Source organism: Glandiceps talaboti, chromosome 6 (assembly GCF_964340395.1).
Source record: "Glandiceps talaboti chromosome 6, keGlaTala1.1, whole genome shotgun sequence".
NCBI lineage: Eukaryota > Metazoa > Hemichordata > Enteropneusta > Spengelidae > Glandiceps > Glandiceps talaboti.
In genome coordinates this window covers 25,839,393-25,857,801 of record NC_135554.1, presented here as the reverse complement: position 1 = coordinate 25,857,801, position 18,409 = coordinate 25,839,393, and the positions used below count along the sequence as shown (strand labels likewise).

Here is an 18,409-nt window from a genome sequence, read left to right as displayed (position 1 = left end):
CTTGTACATAACCCATACCCTAAGGTGTTGTACAGATGGTATACCTCCTTTCTTACCGATCATAATCATTTTTGCTTTGTGATAGAATATTGACCTTTCACTGACAGAAGAGAATCTATTCTATATGACTTGACCTTTGACCTGTCTTCCATGGAAGACCAAACAAGCAGACTACATAAAATCTTGAAAAGAACACATAGGATGACCTTTGCCCTATTGGTTTGCAAATAGCTGTAATATCAATTTATCATTTTTTACAGTCTTTCCACAATGCATGCCATAGAAGCAATCAGTTCATTTCTTTGGGTCAAAAAGTAAGTTACACAATGTAGGAACTCCCTAAATTTGGGTACGAATTGAAATTTGATGTTAGTATTTTTGGCAGGAAAACACTTTGTGGAGTTAATACATAAAATGTAAATAAAACTTACCAGCAGATCCAAAAATTATGCACAGAACAAAAATGTAAATTTTCCTTTGTGAATTCTTCATGGTTGAATATATAAATATCTTGTATTACAAAGAATAGTCTTGCACACTGGCAGTATCAGGATGGTGATACAATTTTCACTTATCTGGTATTTTTTCTACTACATCTGTAATATCTATGAAGACAAAAAAAGATCAACATACTTTAGTATTAATGATGTTTACTGAATGTAAAAAACTTGAGATTACTTCAAAGTCAACACAGGAATTAGAGTTGAACACACATACAAGACAACATATAGTCACACTATCAGATAAGGAGACCCTGAATGGACCATTACATGTACTGTACATAAACTCAAAAACATGTTCACTGTAGTGTGACATAGCCCAGACACTTGTCTGCCAAAGAAGCTTATTGCTGGGCTAAGTCTGACACAACTTTTCACTGAGATTCTGTTTATAATATCACAAAACCATACATTTCCAAACCAAATATTTTGAGGGGAGTATGCCCCTCTTTTTCAGAGGGACACCAGTGCTGTGAGCTGTATAGGTACAGTTTGACACAATAAAACTTTATCGTTTAGTTGCATATAAGTATACATTTCTACACATATTGGAACAGAAATCAAGCAACTACAGTAATTATCCACTAACAATTCTGATGTAAACTGTAAATTTTCTGTGTGAATTATCTGTATAAAATTTGGAAAATTGACAATTCAACTTTGTTCAATACCAGCACACACATTTTGTGTCTCAGAGAGAAAACTTAATGACTGAAGGCTATCTTTGTAATATTGAGATAAGTTTAGTTAAAAACATGTCAAAGATGACATGTAATCTCCAAGAGATAAACAGATTTGTAAGCATAATCTCTAAGATAGTTGATTTGTGATGGCAAAGCAGTAAATCGTCTGCGGAAAATTTAGAAAAAATTGAATATTTGGCGCTGTTCCATACAAGTATACACATTTTGTGTTAGCGATATAAAGACTGAAGGCTACCTCTATTATGAGCACCTAGTAGAGACGTAGAGACATGTTGGCATAATCTCAAGAGATAAAGTGATTTGGGATTTGCCATACTAAAACTGCAATTGTCTACATAACCTTGAATGACCAATGACCAATTTTCAGGGTTGGTTACACCTGTCATTTCATATTTAGCTAAGAGTTGGTAGGAATATCACTACATGGTGTATAGAAGGTATGTTTTAACAACACATCTGTTAGGTGACAAGCAACTATTATACTTGTAAATGTTTTATTATTAATATTATCCCAGGCAACTGCCATCCTGATAATAACAAAGTATTAGTATGAATGCATATGAATATTGAAATATGAATATTGTGTATTATGATGTAACATCCAACCATATTTGAAACTTTTTGATGTGCCATTTTGCACTGCTTACCATGTCACTATGGATATTTTCACTCCATGGACTCACTAATTTAATGTTTGAGATCAAAGTGACTTAAAAGAACAGAGTTTTTCACATGAAGGGTTCATTGCTTGTCTCTTGGTATGCTTACAAACATGTGATTGTAACCTGGCTACATGATCACCATACATGTAGTTGGCAGACACTAAGATTAACATAATCCGCTTACTCAACGGAATCACTTCATGAGTGCTTCCTTTCATTTCAAAAATATTACCTCAATTTCTTTTCCAATCACTTGCAAGAGGAGAGTCACCGAGTGTCTCTTGAGTCTAAATATGTGACATATGTATTAAAATAGGACCATATTCTAAACCACCATCAATCTTTTAAAAAGTCAATTTGTTATTAATAATAATGTTGGTTTTTATATAGCGCTTTCCCACTTTGCGCTCAAAGTACTTTACAATTATTACCCCTGGCACACATCTATCTTGTGATACTTCAAATTCTGATTTGAAAAATTTGACATCATGTTCCAATATATCTTATTAGAAAATTAAAATATACAAATTATGCGAGAAAATGCACTAAGATATAAATATGTATGTATTATTTGTATATGTGATTTATCTTAAGATTAATTTAAAGTATTTGAATTTTTGAAGTAAAGTAACTTTTTAAAGCATATCGGTTCTACAAATTACAAGACAAAACTCTCGACTCTACATTGTTAATATATCCATATACAGGTATTACTGTATTGCATAAAAATAAATTTAAATATTTATTTCTATGAACACATGCTGGCCAGAAATTATGCAAAATGTTAAAAAACATAAATTTATTCCAATTTTGATTCAGTATACATATAAACATGCATTTTATTTTACATTGCAGCAGCTGGTTCATATTTTGTATATTATCTAATGTCTAATTTTGTCTACAGCTGTTTCTCACCATATCATGGACCCTAGATCTACATGTAACATGGTATAATTATTTATATAAATGTATGATTACATCATTTGATGTCAATATGTACCATTTTTAATTATAGGCAATACATAAATAGTCAAGGATAACATGTACATGTATGTTGTCATCCAAGACTGATTTCAATATCTGCTTTATATTTAATGTACTGCTGAACTTTTAGATTTTGTTCACAGGAAATGGAATTACAGAACATGGGAAATATTTGCAACTGGGGTGGTCAGAAATTGCGATGAAATGGAACAAAATTATTTAAAACACATAAAATAACAGCGGCTGGACTCAATTGGATAGTCAACTACCCCTAATTCTCTTTTCCTAGTATCATGTAACACCATTTATCATAGTACACTGTATCTGATAGGTAGTGATATTTCTGGGAATACATAGTATTAGCAGGTTCAAGGTGGTTCAATAGTTCCATGGACATTGCTTGAGGTACTGTACATGTATTTACAATGTGCATCCATCCAATTCAAAAAGTTACAAAAAAATGCAAAATATGACATTGTACCAACCAAATAATTGAGTTGATTGTTTAAACAATTCTTTGTAAACAACATATGGCTATTTTTAAAGATATTCCAAATTGATGATGAATTCTACTCTAAATCTCTTTATGGGAAGACAAAAACTTGAAAAAGGAAATGTTTGCTCCAACAAAAGTTGACCCTGTGACTAAAGTACATTCTCTGCCTCTTAATGGTCAGTGTGTTATATCATTTACATAACATAATGGTGGCCAATTCTTAGCCTGATTTCTTAGCAACCTGGTTCTTTGTTGGTAGTACTGAAAACTGTCAAACACAAGGTCAAATTCCAAACGAACAGCTGGATCCTTTATAGCATTTGACCAGAGGTAGAAATACTATTCAAACAACTTTACATGTCATTCACTCCCACTATTTGAATAATACAATGACTGTTACTGGGATGGTGTAGGAAATTTATACCTGACCTATCAATGAATGTTACTGGGATGGTGTAGGAAATTTATACCTGACCTATCAATGAATGTTACTGGGATGGTGTAGGAAATTTATACCTGACCTATCAATGAATGTTACCGGGATGGTGTAGGAAATTTATACCTGAGGCTATCAATGAATGTTACTAACACAGTGTAGGAAATTTATACCTGACCTATCAATGAAAGTTACTAACACTGTAGGGAAATTTATACCTGACCTATCAATGAAAGGTACTAACACTGTGTAGGAAATTTATACCTGAACTATCAAAGTTACTAACACTGTAGGGAAATTTATACCTGCCCTATAGGTAGTAGATAGAGTGGCATTGTAGGCTTTATTACCAGGCTGTTACAATATCAGTGTCTCAATAGTACACAGAAATATTGGACAACAGTGTTATAGGACACTCAGTTACCAGGTTATTGGTATACTGTATCATAGGAAATGGAACAGGACAAAAGTGTTACCAGCAGTTCTGTGATCACAGAATTGTAAACTATTTAAAATCACTGCAACTTTCATCTGTAACAAACAGCCAAATAAAACAATAAGGGAAATAGAATATTCATGATTTTCAATCTAACAAAAGAACTTGAAACTGAAGTGGTGACATGTCTTTGATATAATTAGAACTGCAGTAATTAAACTAAAGTATATGAATGTATATGAATGTCTTGAAGCAATGAATAGTACATATGGGTAGGAAGACTGAATGAATGGTTTCACTGTCTGGTTAGTCCCATGATGTATACATGCAAGTAGTGTGGTATGTGTGTGTCATGTGTTGACAAAACAGAAACGTGTATGACAGTCTTTGCACGTACTATAACAGTTTTTTCCCAAAAATTTCAAAAATTTCAAAATCAAATGTCTCACTGAAGAAAACTACAATTGAAATTTTATTAATTAAATAATGGCTAGAGTATGAACAATCTAAATTATATTCTGGAGCAATAATTCATTATATTTTTTTTTTACTTACGTTCAAAATTAGAAAATTTCATGACATTTGGAACAGTCAAGCAACAGCTATAGCACTTTACTACTAATTTACATCATGAAAAGCAGACACTTTACACAGGTAAAATTATTAACACAATAAATACTTTTAAATTTTAAACAAATTTGCAATACCTTTAGTATAATCATGGAGGTACATGTATTAGGGGAGGCCTTATAGTGATATCTCCATAGTATAATCTTACTATAGTATTAATATATATATTCGTAACAAATTTGTTTATTTATTTGTTTTGATTGATTTATTTTGTTATGTGTAGAAAAACTAATAAATCATTGCACATATACATTTGTACCTGAAATTAAAAACTAAAATAATCATAAAAGGTAACTTTTTAGTCATGTTTTGTTGAAAATTAGGATAATACCTTGAATGAACACATTATGTGTCCATGATTTGTTTTTTTCAAATGTAGCACTTCAATAAAATATGAGTAGGCTCGGACAACATAAAACGTTGACCGACCGACAGACTGACTGTCTGACCCCCACAGTGCTAGACTTCATCAATGGCAGTACAGTATGGTACATACAATATGTGAGTTCATAGCTAACATTACACCGTTTGATCACCCATTGTTATGTCTATACAATAAAGTTGACCTTGTCAGTAGTAGTAGATCCAGTACTACCTCTCTCTGTCAAATGTACATAAAACTAACATTGTCTGTATACTGTCTGTACATGTACATGCAGACGTCACCTTCAAATACGATGCACAACAGTTCAAAACACCACACTCAAAGTTCAGTGCAAACATCATCCTGTGCCTAATACATACATGTACCCTAAACTACATATATAGGCTACTACAGACACTACCACTAACTACAACACTGGAACCTTGTATACTTTAGCAAAAAATTAGAAAGAAAGTAAAATTTTGAACACTATTTACCTGATTGTTTGGCAGACATGACTAGGTTTTATGGCTGCAAATTTAGACATGACAGGAATCAAGGTGTGGCGAAGGAAGTCACGACAATGACACAGTCTGTACGATACTATGTATGTGTGTGTATGTGTGTGGGAAAGTCCTTTAGTTACATTATGAATAATTCATTAACTCTACTCTCTATACATTGTATACTACACTTTTATCTTACATATGACGTTTGTTCTATTTTTTTTTCTCTCATGAAAAGGTTCAGTAATCGTATCCACAAAGGGAAAAGGAAATGTTAATTGGTTGATGACTTGCCGTGCACTGAATATCTGTCAGACACGATATGTACCGAGTAAATGCTGTTATGAAACTGTAACAAAGTACAACTTTAATAGTTCAAATCTACTTGTGTATGATTCACATTCAGTTTGATCAATAAATCACAGCTGACAGACAAACATCACGATGGTAAGCATCATTGAATATTGTGATGTCACAAACCTCTTACATGTAAGACTATTCTGGAATGATGTCACTACAAGCACAGAATACAAAGTACTAAAGTTGAACATGTTTATGTATCCAGGATCCCACATGACATAATTATGTTACATCAAAAGATTTTATTCCTCCAGATTTAATCTAAGATATTTTACATATTTACCCCAATAGGTTAAACATGCAAATGTAGAAAACATATTTGAATCAGAGATTTACATTTTTGACAAATTTCAACACTGACATTTATCTGGGATTCCATCAAACGATTTACTGGTAATGGTCTGGAATCCATACTGTCATCTTGTACCATACCATGATACCAAGTACATATATCATGTATATATGAAATGATCTTAGAACAACGTTTCATTTTGGGCTCATTTTCTGCCGAAAATCAGCAACTTTAAAATCAAATATAACTAAAATGTAATCTTAAACATTTGAAGTTGAAACACAGATTTCAGTATAACACCTATGATGTAGCCTAGAATCCAGGCAATTGGGGATTTTGAATTTTTATTTCCCCGCTCTTGAAATTTTAAATTCAAAACCCCATCCACATGGACTCTAGGCAATAAAACCCACATTTTGAAAGTATTAGAGGACCACACTACACTCAGTAACAACTGTTCCAGTGATTTGGGTTTTTATGAGTTCTGTGTAATATTTTAAAACTTGCCAACCATTAACACTATCAACTAGACTTCTTTTTTCCTAAACCATTGCATTGACAAGTGGGTGTCTTTGATACAACACTGAGTCACTGCATGAATTGATGATAAATTAATTCTTTACAAATGTGTTCATGCATGGAATACTTTTACAATACACGTTTACTCAGAAACAATATAACCACACCTCCAAATATACCACCCCCATGCACTTGTGTAATCACCGCAGTTTGCTTCTTTTTTTATTCAAATTAATTTGAAATGTACGAATTGTCTATAACATACATCATGTAGTAACTTCTAAACTGAGATCTAATTTACATTTTACCTGTCTATAAATAGAAGTTAACAGGATAATGAAGGTAATATATAGTTAAATTGTAGACCTTTTTTTGGACAGTGAATAGGTAAAGAACATTTAATTTGTAGAAAGTTGTTTTTGGTCATACATGTACAGAATGGTGTACAAGCCTGGAGTCACAGGGCTCGAAGTATTTCTTTGGTAGTCCAAGTGGACTACCACATTCAGAAAGTGGTAGCCCAAGGATGGTGACCAGTAGTCCCATGTTCATGAACTTAAAACAAAGTTCCTCTATTGGAAATATGTGTTATCAAAATATTTTTATATTCCTACATGTACATCTTCCATCCTTTAAATCATCACATAGTAAGTGGTAGCCTGAGTGGGCTACCAGCTGCAAATTACAAATTATGGTAGCCCTATAACAAGAATAGGTAGTCTGTGGACACAGGACTACTGTTAATTTTGAGCCCTGTGAGTCCATACATGTTTGTATTCTCTCCTTTCTCATAGCAGATGAAAAGTTCTGACGTTTCTTGGAATTATGGTTACAGACAACCTCTGCAATTTACTTAAAGACATTTGTCAATGAATAAATTTTACAGACAGAAATACCAACAACCATGAAACTTAGTATAAATAGAACTATTAAAAGATGATTTAATGTTGAATCTAGAAGATATAATATGAATTAATTATCTGTATGCTATACATCATAGCTTAACCACTGTCCGTGTCTTAACATGGCCACTGTTCCACTCTATACACATTGTCACAAAAACTTTTCATACCCATTAATTGCAGAATGCACATTCAAAGGTCTTTCCAGAGATTGGTTCTGATTTTATACACACTTGCCACTATTACCTGTAAGACAAAGTATATGTATACATGCCATACCTCTGCTATGCATATACACAGTTTGTTTTTCTAAGGGTGTAGTTCAAATTGTAACTTCCATTTTATTTCAATGTTAATTTTTAATCTAAATAGCCACCAGTATACAGTTCAAGTATTTGTAAATACACTTTTCCATTCACCTGGGGACAGGAAGTGAGCGCTAATTCAAATCATGCAATTTGATAGTGAACAGAATTCCTTCCACAGTTGTTGCAAACCTATTCCAGTAACCATGGTTTCACAATATAGTTAGTTGATATTTTTGTATCACTACATATATGATACTATAACTTATTCTTGGTGGATGGAGCTTTGCAATGTTTTAAAGTATCTATTTTGGTGAAAATATTTTCTCTGATCATGAAGTTTGAGAAGTGTGTTTGAACTGTACAGTCAGTACATGGTAAACAGTCATAGACATGGAGTAATGGCTAAAAATAGAGAAACCCTAGGGCATACCTGTATGTATGATCCAGTACAAGTAAAAGCTCAAAGTGAAAATATTCAGAGAATGGGATACTTTGAGAGTGAACAAAGGACAGGAGAACATCTTGACATGACAAAACAACATTTTGAACAAAGGACAAAGGGAAGAATAAATTGATACAATTTGGGTTGACAGTATAGTGCACTTAGTCTATTGGTATCTATAGACTTGAAGGACTAATACATGTATGCCACTACGCTATTTCCTGACATTTTGATTTTTTGAATTTTTTGGTCATCCTTACTTGACATGTAACACTTTACTATCACATACATAGGACATGATTTGTCATCTAGGTACAATACTACACTCCTTGGAGACAGAATGGAATCAATTCTTTCCAACATATGTCTCCCTATGTTATGAGTTTCATTACATGCAGGAAGTGGTAACCACACACATTACATTAGCTTGCCTATCTTTGTATACAGGGAAAGGACTGCTGTGCCTTGAAATGGAGATATGGTCCAACCCTAACATTCATTCAGTCACACCTAAACTCGGACGTATTGAATCTACTTTACTCATGGTGAAACATTTTAACTTCTGACTCTAAATGTTTTACTAACATCACAGTAGCTGACAAAGTGTAAAGGTAGTGTGCTGCAAATTTGCAAAATATTAGAAGTCAGGAATATTTGAATTTTTGTTTGTTTGAATGATTCATCTGACTACATATAATATAGACATGGAAGTATTACTGAAATATACATCCATGTATGAGCCATGTTAGAGGGATGTAGCACCCCCCCCCCCCCCCCTACTGAGGTGATGGGACAGATGGTGTTATGTAACATACATGTAGGTGAACGTCAAATTCATTTATCACTGGACAGGTTGGTTTTACAATGGAAGTATAGCCCACATGGGTTATACTTCCATGGTTTTACCAAAATCACAGACTGGAACTTACTAGATCCTACTACTAAATCAAAGATCACTGCATTTATCAACAGCATACATTTTGCACTTGTTATAACTTATACAGTAAATCACAGAATATAACTTACACTGTGTCAAAGTATAGTGTAGAACCTTTGAACTACTCCACATGTACATGTACAACTTACTATAAATTATAATAGTACAAGAGCAGAGTTTCACTCACTGGTTCTCCTAATAGTAGTAGTAGTAGTGTAGTCGAGTGCTATCTCTCTTTCAGAGATGATTCTAATACCACACTGTCATCCAGACTACAATAGTGGAATAAGTGAAGCCATAAAGATTACATGGGACTACTCTTTTATTCATGATCAACTTTTTCTATAGCTCTGTTTTTCACGCCTAAATTTGAAATTGAGTCCTAATCTGTACTGGGTGATAAATACAGACTACAATTATGTACATGCATTACTGAATGTACGCAAAGACTGGAGTAAGACCACTGTCTATACTAAAACTATGTTCGTAGTGCACATCATGAAATCATTTGCCAACAAGGGACCACTAGTTTGTTTTGTTGTTCAATAATGTGTTGTAAACTGATACACTGTTAAAAGACATTATACAAAGGCCAAAAAATCTAGACCATGTCAATCATTTCAAGTGAACCATTCTATATGTTTTGTCAATGTTACACCATAGACCCTACACGTAGGGTACACTGTAGGGTCTATGGTTACACTACCTTCACTTTACTCTATAGTATTACATACACCTATTGTTATGTATGTCCAGGCAAATCTGGATTGTTTACACTTCAATTTTCACTTTGTCTGTGTTTACATAAAATATTTCTGACTTGTAAAAACATTATTAGAAAGACCATTGTTCACTCATAATCCTCCCTTTATGCAACAAACTTTGTTATCAAACTTTAGGTTTTACTCAATTTTCAACAAGGATGGCAAAAAAGTAGAACAGATTGTGAAGTGAGATTGTAGTACCAAAACACCAAATACTGGTTTGTGTAAAACATGTACAAAGTGTAGGCCTGTAGAATGAAACATCACAGGTCATGAACTATACTATAGTCGCAATACATATCGCAGGAAATTTGATAAAATTTAGTTTCCTACATGCATGTATTTACAGCAGATATTTGGTAAAGAATCCTATTAAAATTGGGAACTTTGGTAGATTTTACAGCCACAACCCTCTCAAATTATCTGAATCTGTTTTTAATACCATGTCGCATTCACGATGATGATTTTCATAGACCCTCGACTTATCTGTATTGATCCATGTTGTTGTTTTCCAAAATGGCTTTTAAAAAAAAGGAGGTTTAGAGAACCCTTATACCTCCATGCCATGGTTCATCCGTAGACCCTGCTGGTAGTCCATTCCAAGATCTATATCTATGGTTTGTCCATAGAACCTGTTGTCCACTCCAAGAGCTATGGTCTGTCCATGCACCCTGCAGTCCACTCCAAGATCTACATCTAGCTATGTCCATGGACCCTGCAGTCCATTCCAAGATCTTTGGTTTGTCCATGCTAATGAAGATTTCACACCAATAAAACACCTTTGTAGATAACACCACTGTACTAATTAGTGAAGACCCACTACTGTGAGGTTCATTAGAGTCAAACAATTAGTACAAAGTGTAAATGTACAAAACATAGCAGTCATGAATGCTTGGCATAGAGGCAAACAAATACCAAAGTTATGTTCAGTATTTTTGTTATGGGTACTAAGTGGGTCTTCTGTAGCATTTCAACTGGATTTTTCTTCCACCATTATTTCTACATAAATCTATATAAAACTAACAGTCACATTCATGTGTTAATTAACTTCAATTTCACAATCACTTTCTATATATTCACTCACTATACTCTCCTGTTGAAAGGCGACATATGTACGTAAAACTTTGGGAAAAATTGTCTCAAATTTACCAGACTTCTATTCTCTATCATTAGAAGAGTTTAACCTTGGTAAAAACACCAGTATCTGTAACTAATTGGGTCTTTTGAATGTCATCACTACTCTATTTATAGACTACTACTATGGTAAGAATGTTATAGAGTGGATCTATGTTTTAGTTTAGTTTACTAGAAACCACTCTGTCAGCACTTCTCATGAAGTGAATTCAACATGCAATACTGTCCAAGAATTGCTTCCTGACTTGACAAGCATTGGACTAGGAACAGGCTTGCTGAATGTTAATACTTGGTCATACAGGTGCATATGAAGTCGCTATATCACACAGAACCATGCACATGAAGCACTTAATACTACTGCTGTAGCTTGCATTCAGCCTGACAGCCACTTGTGTAATTTTCTATGATACAGCAACTTCATGAGTGCCTGTGGTTCTGTTATACATACTAGGTACCTTTGACTATTTTCATGATTCTGTTGAACATTCAAAACACTTATACCTTAGTCTCTGTAATCAATCTTTTAATTTGTTTTCAAACTTTGAAATCTTCATACTCTAGTTGTAATTTAATTGTCATTTGAGAACTCACAGTAGAGTTGTTAGGTTGTACTGATTGACTAAAATAATCTCGTGAACTGATCACACTTTCTGGGTCAAGTAACTTTGATTGATTGAAGTAGCTGTACAGTTTCAAAAATAAAAGTGAATTTCCCAGAAGGCAGACATTAAGGCAATTAAAGTAATCAAGTCTACATATCAGCAAGAAACTATCTACTGAACTCATGAGAAAATCTACAAACTGATCAATCCACCCACAGATGGGAGTCAGAATTAAACCTTCACTTCTTTCTGGCTGAAAACAACATGTGAAAATAACTAGTGACTAAAATGAGTCTTTGTACATACACAGCACACCGGGCTGAATGACTTGCAAAACATCAGTCATTTGAGAACTAAATAAATGAAGAATACAAAATCACAAAATTTTCAAGTGGTAAAAATATCTAGGTATATAGTATTAACATACTGCCTATGAAGTAGTTTTGACCTGACATTTTGTTAGAATTTGTGTGTGTGTGTGTGTGTGTGTGTGTGTGTGTGTGTGTGTGTGTGTGTGTGTGTGTGTGTGTGTGTGTCTGAGTGTGTCTGTGTATGTCTGTGTCTGTCTGTCTGTCTGTGTGTGTGTCTGTGTATGTCTGTGTGTGTCTGTGTGTGTGTGTGTGTGTATGTGTGTGTGTGTGTGTGTGTGTGTGTGTGCGTGTGTGCACATGCGTGTATGCGTGTGTGCAAAATTACCACCCACACCATATTGGGGTGAATTCAGTTTTACTCCACCAGTGTAAAAATAACACAAATATCAAATAGTGGAAGTGGTGAAAATTTTTTAAAGATATTCTGGTGAGGACCATGGACTAGTTCACTGGGAACTAATCAAAGTCAAAAAGTCATCAAATTTTACCCTTCTTTACTTAACAGTTGTTGGGTGGGGGTAAATTTCAGGTCTTTCCTGGGACATTCCTGAAGTACGCTATATGTTGTATTATTTGTATTAATATTACTTACTATTCATATGTACCTGTCTTTGTGGTTCACTGATTTGATTTTATCATGTACATAATAAAATATACATGGACTACATCATTATAAGGTGTCCTACAATTAAACTGAGGAGACCACAATGTTCATGTAGATGCCATAAAACAGTACTTGGCGCCATAAACGGTACATGTAAAATCACTCATTTTACAAAACGACAACCAAGTGAGTAATGTACAACTTTCCATTATTATGGAGTATTGGCTCTGTCATATATGTAAGTCTGGAAGGAGTTGATAACAAATTATCAATAAATGAGAAAACTAAGATTATTTTGTATCTATTAATACTGGTACTAAACCCATTATGACAATAACTGTACAAAGGTGATGCCTGGATATCTATAGATCATGTGTACCCAAAAATAAAACACAAACACAACTAACATGGCATTATGCATACATATTAAATTCTGTCACAAATTTCAAAGCTATGATGTGAACTCGCTTTGTGCAAATTGAAATGTAAAGGAGACCAGAATGTCTACATATACCTGGTGAAAGTTTTGGTGAACTATTAGTATTTCCTGGTACAAAATGAAGTTAAATTTATGCACATAAATATAATATTATGAAAGAACATTTTCTCTTTCCTCATCAAAACACCACAAAATTAGAAATTTTCAAAGACATCTTCATACAACTATATTTTTTGAGATATCTTCACAGTTGCGGGGTAGCAAATTCCAAATTTTATGCACGCACATGGAACCATTTTCGTTTATGAATACAATTCATACTTTCAATGTACCAACACCTGGATTGTAATCGGATAGGTTATGACACAACAACTGAATTTAAAAACAGTCTTGTGTCTGGTACAAAGCACATCACTGTAGTTTTATTCAACGGTTAACTGCCAACTCTCCCTTGTGGTGTAATTTTCATTTCTGTTCTAAAACTCTCAAGTTATCGATGCAATGATATCTCTCATGAAACTCAGCTGTGTTGAGTACTATATCAGTCAAAAAATACTCTATGTACGACAACCGACACATCAAACCACTTAGCTTACAGTGTCAGTTTACAGAAATTGCTTTTAAATTTGGCATTAATCCCTTACTTCCATACATGTAAGGCACACATTTTATAGAAAGATATTGCATCATTTTATTACAAATTCACTTTTTGTGAATTTTAAATGATTACATGAGTCACGTAATCTTTGACAACTACTTTCTGCCACTTGGACCACTTTTCAAGTCAATGTAGCTTTAAAAAAAAACTGTTATATGACTCATATTTCATTTCCACATCCTTTCCCGCCAAAATGTAAGAACAAAATTCTAGCTTTTGAGTTTACTTTTTTGGCTCATTTCATTTTAGCCTGGAATCATAGATTTTACAAAGCTATATCAAATTAAATATTTTCATCTAAAACTGATGAATTCGTGAAAATATTTCTTTAGAATATTACCGGTAGTGTAGGAGTTTGGGAGCCATGCAAGGAATTACTATATCATGGCCCTTGGGAATAATTTTTTGTTTTTGTTGTCTGTGTTTTTGCAAAAGGTTTGGGATCCCTGGTAACAAAGAGTGGAAATCTGATAAAACTTGTATAGATTTCTATACATGTACATGTGCACAGTATGATAATTCAATGGAAAACCCCAAATAAAATACCCGAGGAGCGAACTAAAAGGTAGATTTTACCTACTTTAAAGGCCCACTTTGAAAAAGGATTAAAATTTAGGTGTGAAGAACAAAAGAATAATCCTGAGTAATCATTATGGCTCCACTGACGAGATGACACTAATGAACCTGGGATTGAAACCCTGGACCCTTTAGCAAAAACAGTGTTTTCCAAAACATCAAAATCTGTGACAAGTCACTGTGAGTACTCATTTAGGTTGGTTAACTAGTTGAAAAGACAGTACATGACTGTCAGACGTGTACCAATAATGGTAAGATATCCAAAGAGTAACCTATACATATATATATCTAAGTATATAGATAAAACTTGAAAAAAACCTATCACTTTTTTTTCTGGCTGTATGCAACTATAGGTATGTGTATTTTTCATTGTATCACCATCAATACATCACTGTAAGCCTGCCATACACTTATCATAAAATGGGTCAAAATGTAACCTACCATGTACCATGTCAACCTAGCCTCAACGCTTATTATCAAACTGAATCAACGCTTGGAGTTTGAACCACTGCTACAGGAGAATACGTTCTCCTATGCACAAAATTACATAGTTCCGAATACTTGAATAACAAGGACAAAATGGTGTCTGTATGCACGGAGTAAAAGTTGTTAAACTAGCAACAAATTCACTGGTGAAAACTCTGTTACACAGATCCTTGGAATGTTAATAATTCAAGTCATAGTTTAAATTTGTACATACCTGATTACTACTACTTCACAAACCAACTTTTGACAGGAAAGTTTCAGTAGTGGGAACGGTGCGATAGAAGCAGTCACTAATAAGGTACAATTGGCCCTTTCCTTCACAATACAACCGTTGACCCCAAGGTCAGGAAATGCCACCTATCTCGGCCATACTAAGTATACCATGTACCTGACTTGCATAATAATAGCAATACTAAGAATGAAAGGTATTGAGTAGAAAGAGTCCACTCATGAAATCTGAACTGTTTAACGAAAAAAATTAACCCTACTCCATCATACAGAATGAAAGAATGAATAACATCACCGGGTTGCCACGTCAACAAAAGACAAGAGAGAGAAGTGAAACTAAATCTGTAGACTTAAGATTAGATTAGATCATAGATGAATAGAGGTGAAACTACAAGACAATAACAATGTTAGACATAGTCTTACCTCATGTATGTTATCTCACACAGACAGAATACAAAATGGCTAGACACTATTCATACTCTGTGTACCCACGCAATCTCTGTCCGTTTAGTTTATACAACCCAAACAAAGTGATAGTATAGTACACTGAACAAAAGTTTTATATGGCTATACTTGAAAGTTTATACATAAGATTTAATACACAAATTTATTTTGAAATTAAAGTTTGAATATATAGTTACAGAAGATACAAAGAAAGTTTTTATGGATTCACTTGAAATTGTGTTTTACATATTTAGAACTTGGTCAAACTCTTCTGTAGTTAATTTTAATGGAACTGTTTGTCAATTTTTTACAAGTCAGTGGTTGATTAGTCACACTATTTATACTAGAATGAGAATGCCAAGAGTATATACTTCAGAAGAAGTCACTTTAAATTTTCAAAGTACAGCTGCTTCAACTCATCCAAAGTAAATGATCCACAAACTGATGGGACCATTACATATGTCAGGCTGTCATACACATACAAAGTGGATCTAACCTTAGATGGGAGAAGTCAATTTTCATTTTTATAAATGTTCCATTAATTCAGCATATGAGATTTAATTTTAGTAATGTTTTTAAAGTGGACTTTGAACTGGTAAAATGTTGTTTTAAATCTCATCACAATGTACAATGTATAGATTTTCTGATATAGTTATTTTTATGGATGTGTTTTTTAGAGCAAAGGTGAAAGAGAAAGTGAAATCTACTAAATGTTCCAATTTCCTAAGTATTTATTGTACTTTCTAGTAGTGATCAACACAATCAAAGAATTTGATCACTGAAAGTTTGTATAACCTTACATGTACCATCATAATTGTACAGGAAAACATTCACGCAAAGCTTCAAAATCTTAACTTTAATATTCTTATCTCGACACTGCCCTTCACAAAATAACAACCTGCACAAAAAAAACATTATTATTAATGAGCATTATATTGATTCATAGGACGTACTTAAAATGTGATGAATTCTTCAGTTGATTGAACATCAGAATTTGTAAATTTCAAGTGTCACTTGAATTGTAATTTTCATCTACAAATGGTTGTAAGTATTTTGTATATTAAGCATTGTGGTATGTGCTGTCATCCTGGGGTATAACTGAAGATGTGCTGTGTGATGTCACACTGGGGTATAACTGAAGATGTGCTGTGTGCTGTCATCCTGGGGTATAACTGAAGATGTGCTGTGTGCTGTCATCCTGGGGTATAACTGAAGATTTCAATCATATTTTCCTTATTCATACACATTCCGATGTGAACCTCCTTCATATATATGTATATCCATGACAACAACATGGAATGGTACAGTGTACGGAAGCTGCCTTCAGCTGTGGTCATGCCCTTCACTTGATAAGTTCACTCACCACTACACAATGTAGTAGTCACCAATGATAACAATGGATATACCTCTAGGACACATTTAACCCAGACCTTTGAAATAATTCAATAATCAAAGACAGAGATGTTTACATGTCCTCGTTGGCACATCCTGGCATCAGTCTATCCCATGTCAGTCCACCAAGTTATTGATTACAAACTAATTAGAAAGTTGTCACAACTCAATTAGTTCTTCATGTGAATTTAATTAGTCATGGATGATTAATTTGATTAATTATCATCATGTCATTTAACAGCTGTAATTACAAATATCTTATAGGATACATAGTTGACCTGGTTTGACCTTTCACAGCCTCTTGACCTGTCTTGCTTACTTTGCAAATATTTCAAAGAGTTTGATAAAAGTTGTGCCTGTCATTGTAAACCCATTCACTAAAAACTTGTCATGATATACACTGTGACTTGTGTATTCTCTAAATTGAACTTACTCTATTTTATACTAAGCCCCTTGACTAAAGGAAATAGGTACTTAAAAACAGTGGAGGACACATAAATATATATGAATTTGGTTGGTAACATGAGGAGATTTTGTAGGGTTTTATATGTGTCTTCCTCATCTCATGTCACATGATTATAGGTTTGTTGCACAAGGATTTGTTTGACTATTAATATGGAATGTGAACAATAACTGATTATTGAAATAAACGGTATTATTATCAAAAGTGATTATTACAGTAATTCACTAACATTTTGTGTCTTTCATTCTCGCAAACCAGAGCTGTTATATGTTTCATTCTCACAAACCAGAGCTGTTATATGTTTCATTCTCACAAACCAGAGCTGTTATATGTTTCATTCTCACAAACCAGAGCTGTTATATGTTTCAATCTCACAAACCAGAGCTGTTATATGTTTCAATCTCACAAACCAGAGCTGTTATATGTTTCATTCTTGCAAACCAGAGCTGTTATATGTTTCAATCTCACAAACCAGAGCTGTTATATGTTTCAATCTCACAAACCAGAGCTGTTATATGTTTCATTCTTGCAAACCAGAGCTGTTATTCCTTCCACGACACTGCAAAATAACGGATTGACAGCGCGTTTCGGATGGTGCCGTAAAAGAGGCCATGGTTTGCAACGATGGTATGTTTCCATATTTTATTACATTTTGATTTTCAAAATTTCATGCCATTGATGATACTTTCCAATTTGTATGGGTGGGGGGTGGGGGGTGGGGGTTAATGACACAAGAACAAGAAGTAGGAAACCCTTCAAGGACATGACAA

General features: G+C 33.8%; 2 protein-coding genes across 6 annotated transcripts in view; one reads left to right on the top strand and one right to left on the bottom strand.

Annotated features, from left to right (window-relative positions):
• Positions 1–18,409, bottom strand: part of LOC144436103 (adhesion G protein-coupled receptor L2-like) — a 55,227-nt gene that overhangs the window by 22,461 nt on the left and 14,357 nt on the right. For 4 of the 5 annotated variants that reach the window (XM_078124789.1, XM_078124791.1, XM_078124792.1 and 1 more), the window contains exon 3: positions 432–605. In XM_078124789.1, the coding sequence (XP_077980915.1) occupies positions 432–492 (61 nt within the window). In that variant the 5' untranslated portion in view covers positions 493–605. Of the gene's footprint in view, positions 1–431; positions 606–15,326; positions 15,379–18,409 lie in introns of those variants that run through there. The other variant, XM_078124790.1, reaches the window with a different exon arrangement.
• The window catches only part of LOC144436105 (peroxiredoxin-like), a 39,859-nt gene continuing 39,612 nt past the window's right edge, over positions 18,163–18,409 (top strand). Inside the window, exon 1 of the mRNA XM_078124796.1 lies at positions 18,163–18,266. The gene's annotated coding sequence lies outside the window, so the exon portion shown is untranslated. The remainder of the gene's footprint in view (positions 18,267–18,409) is intronic.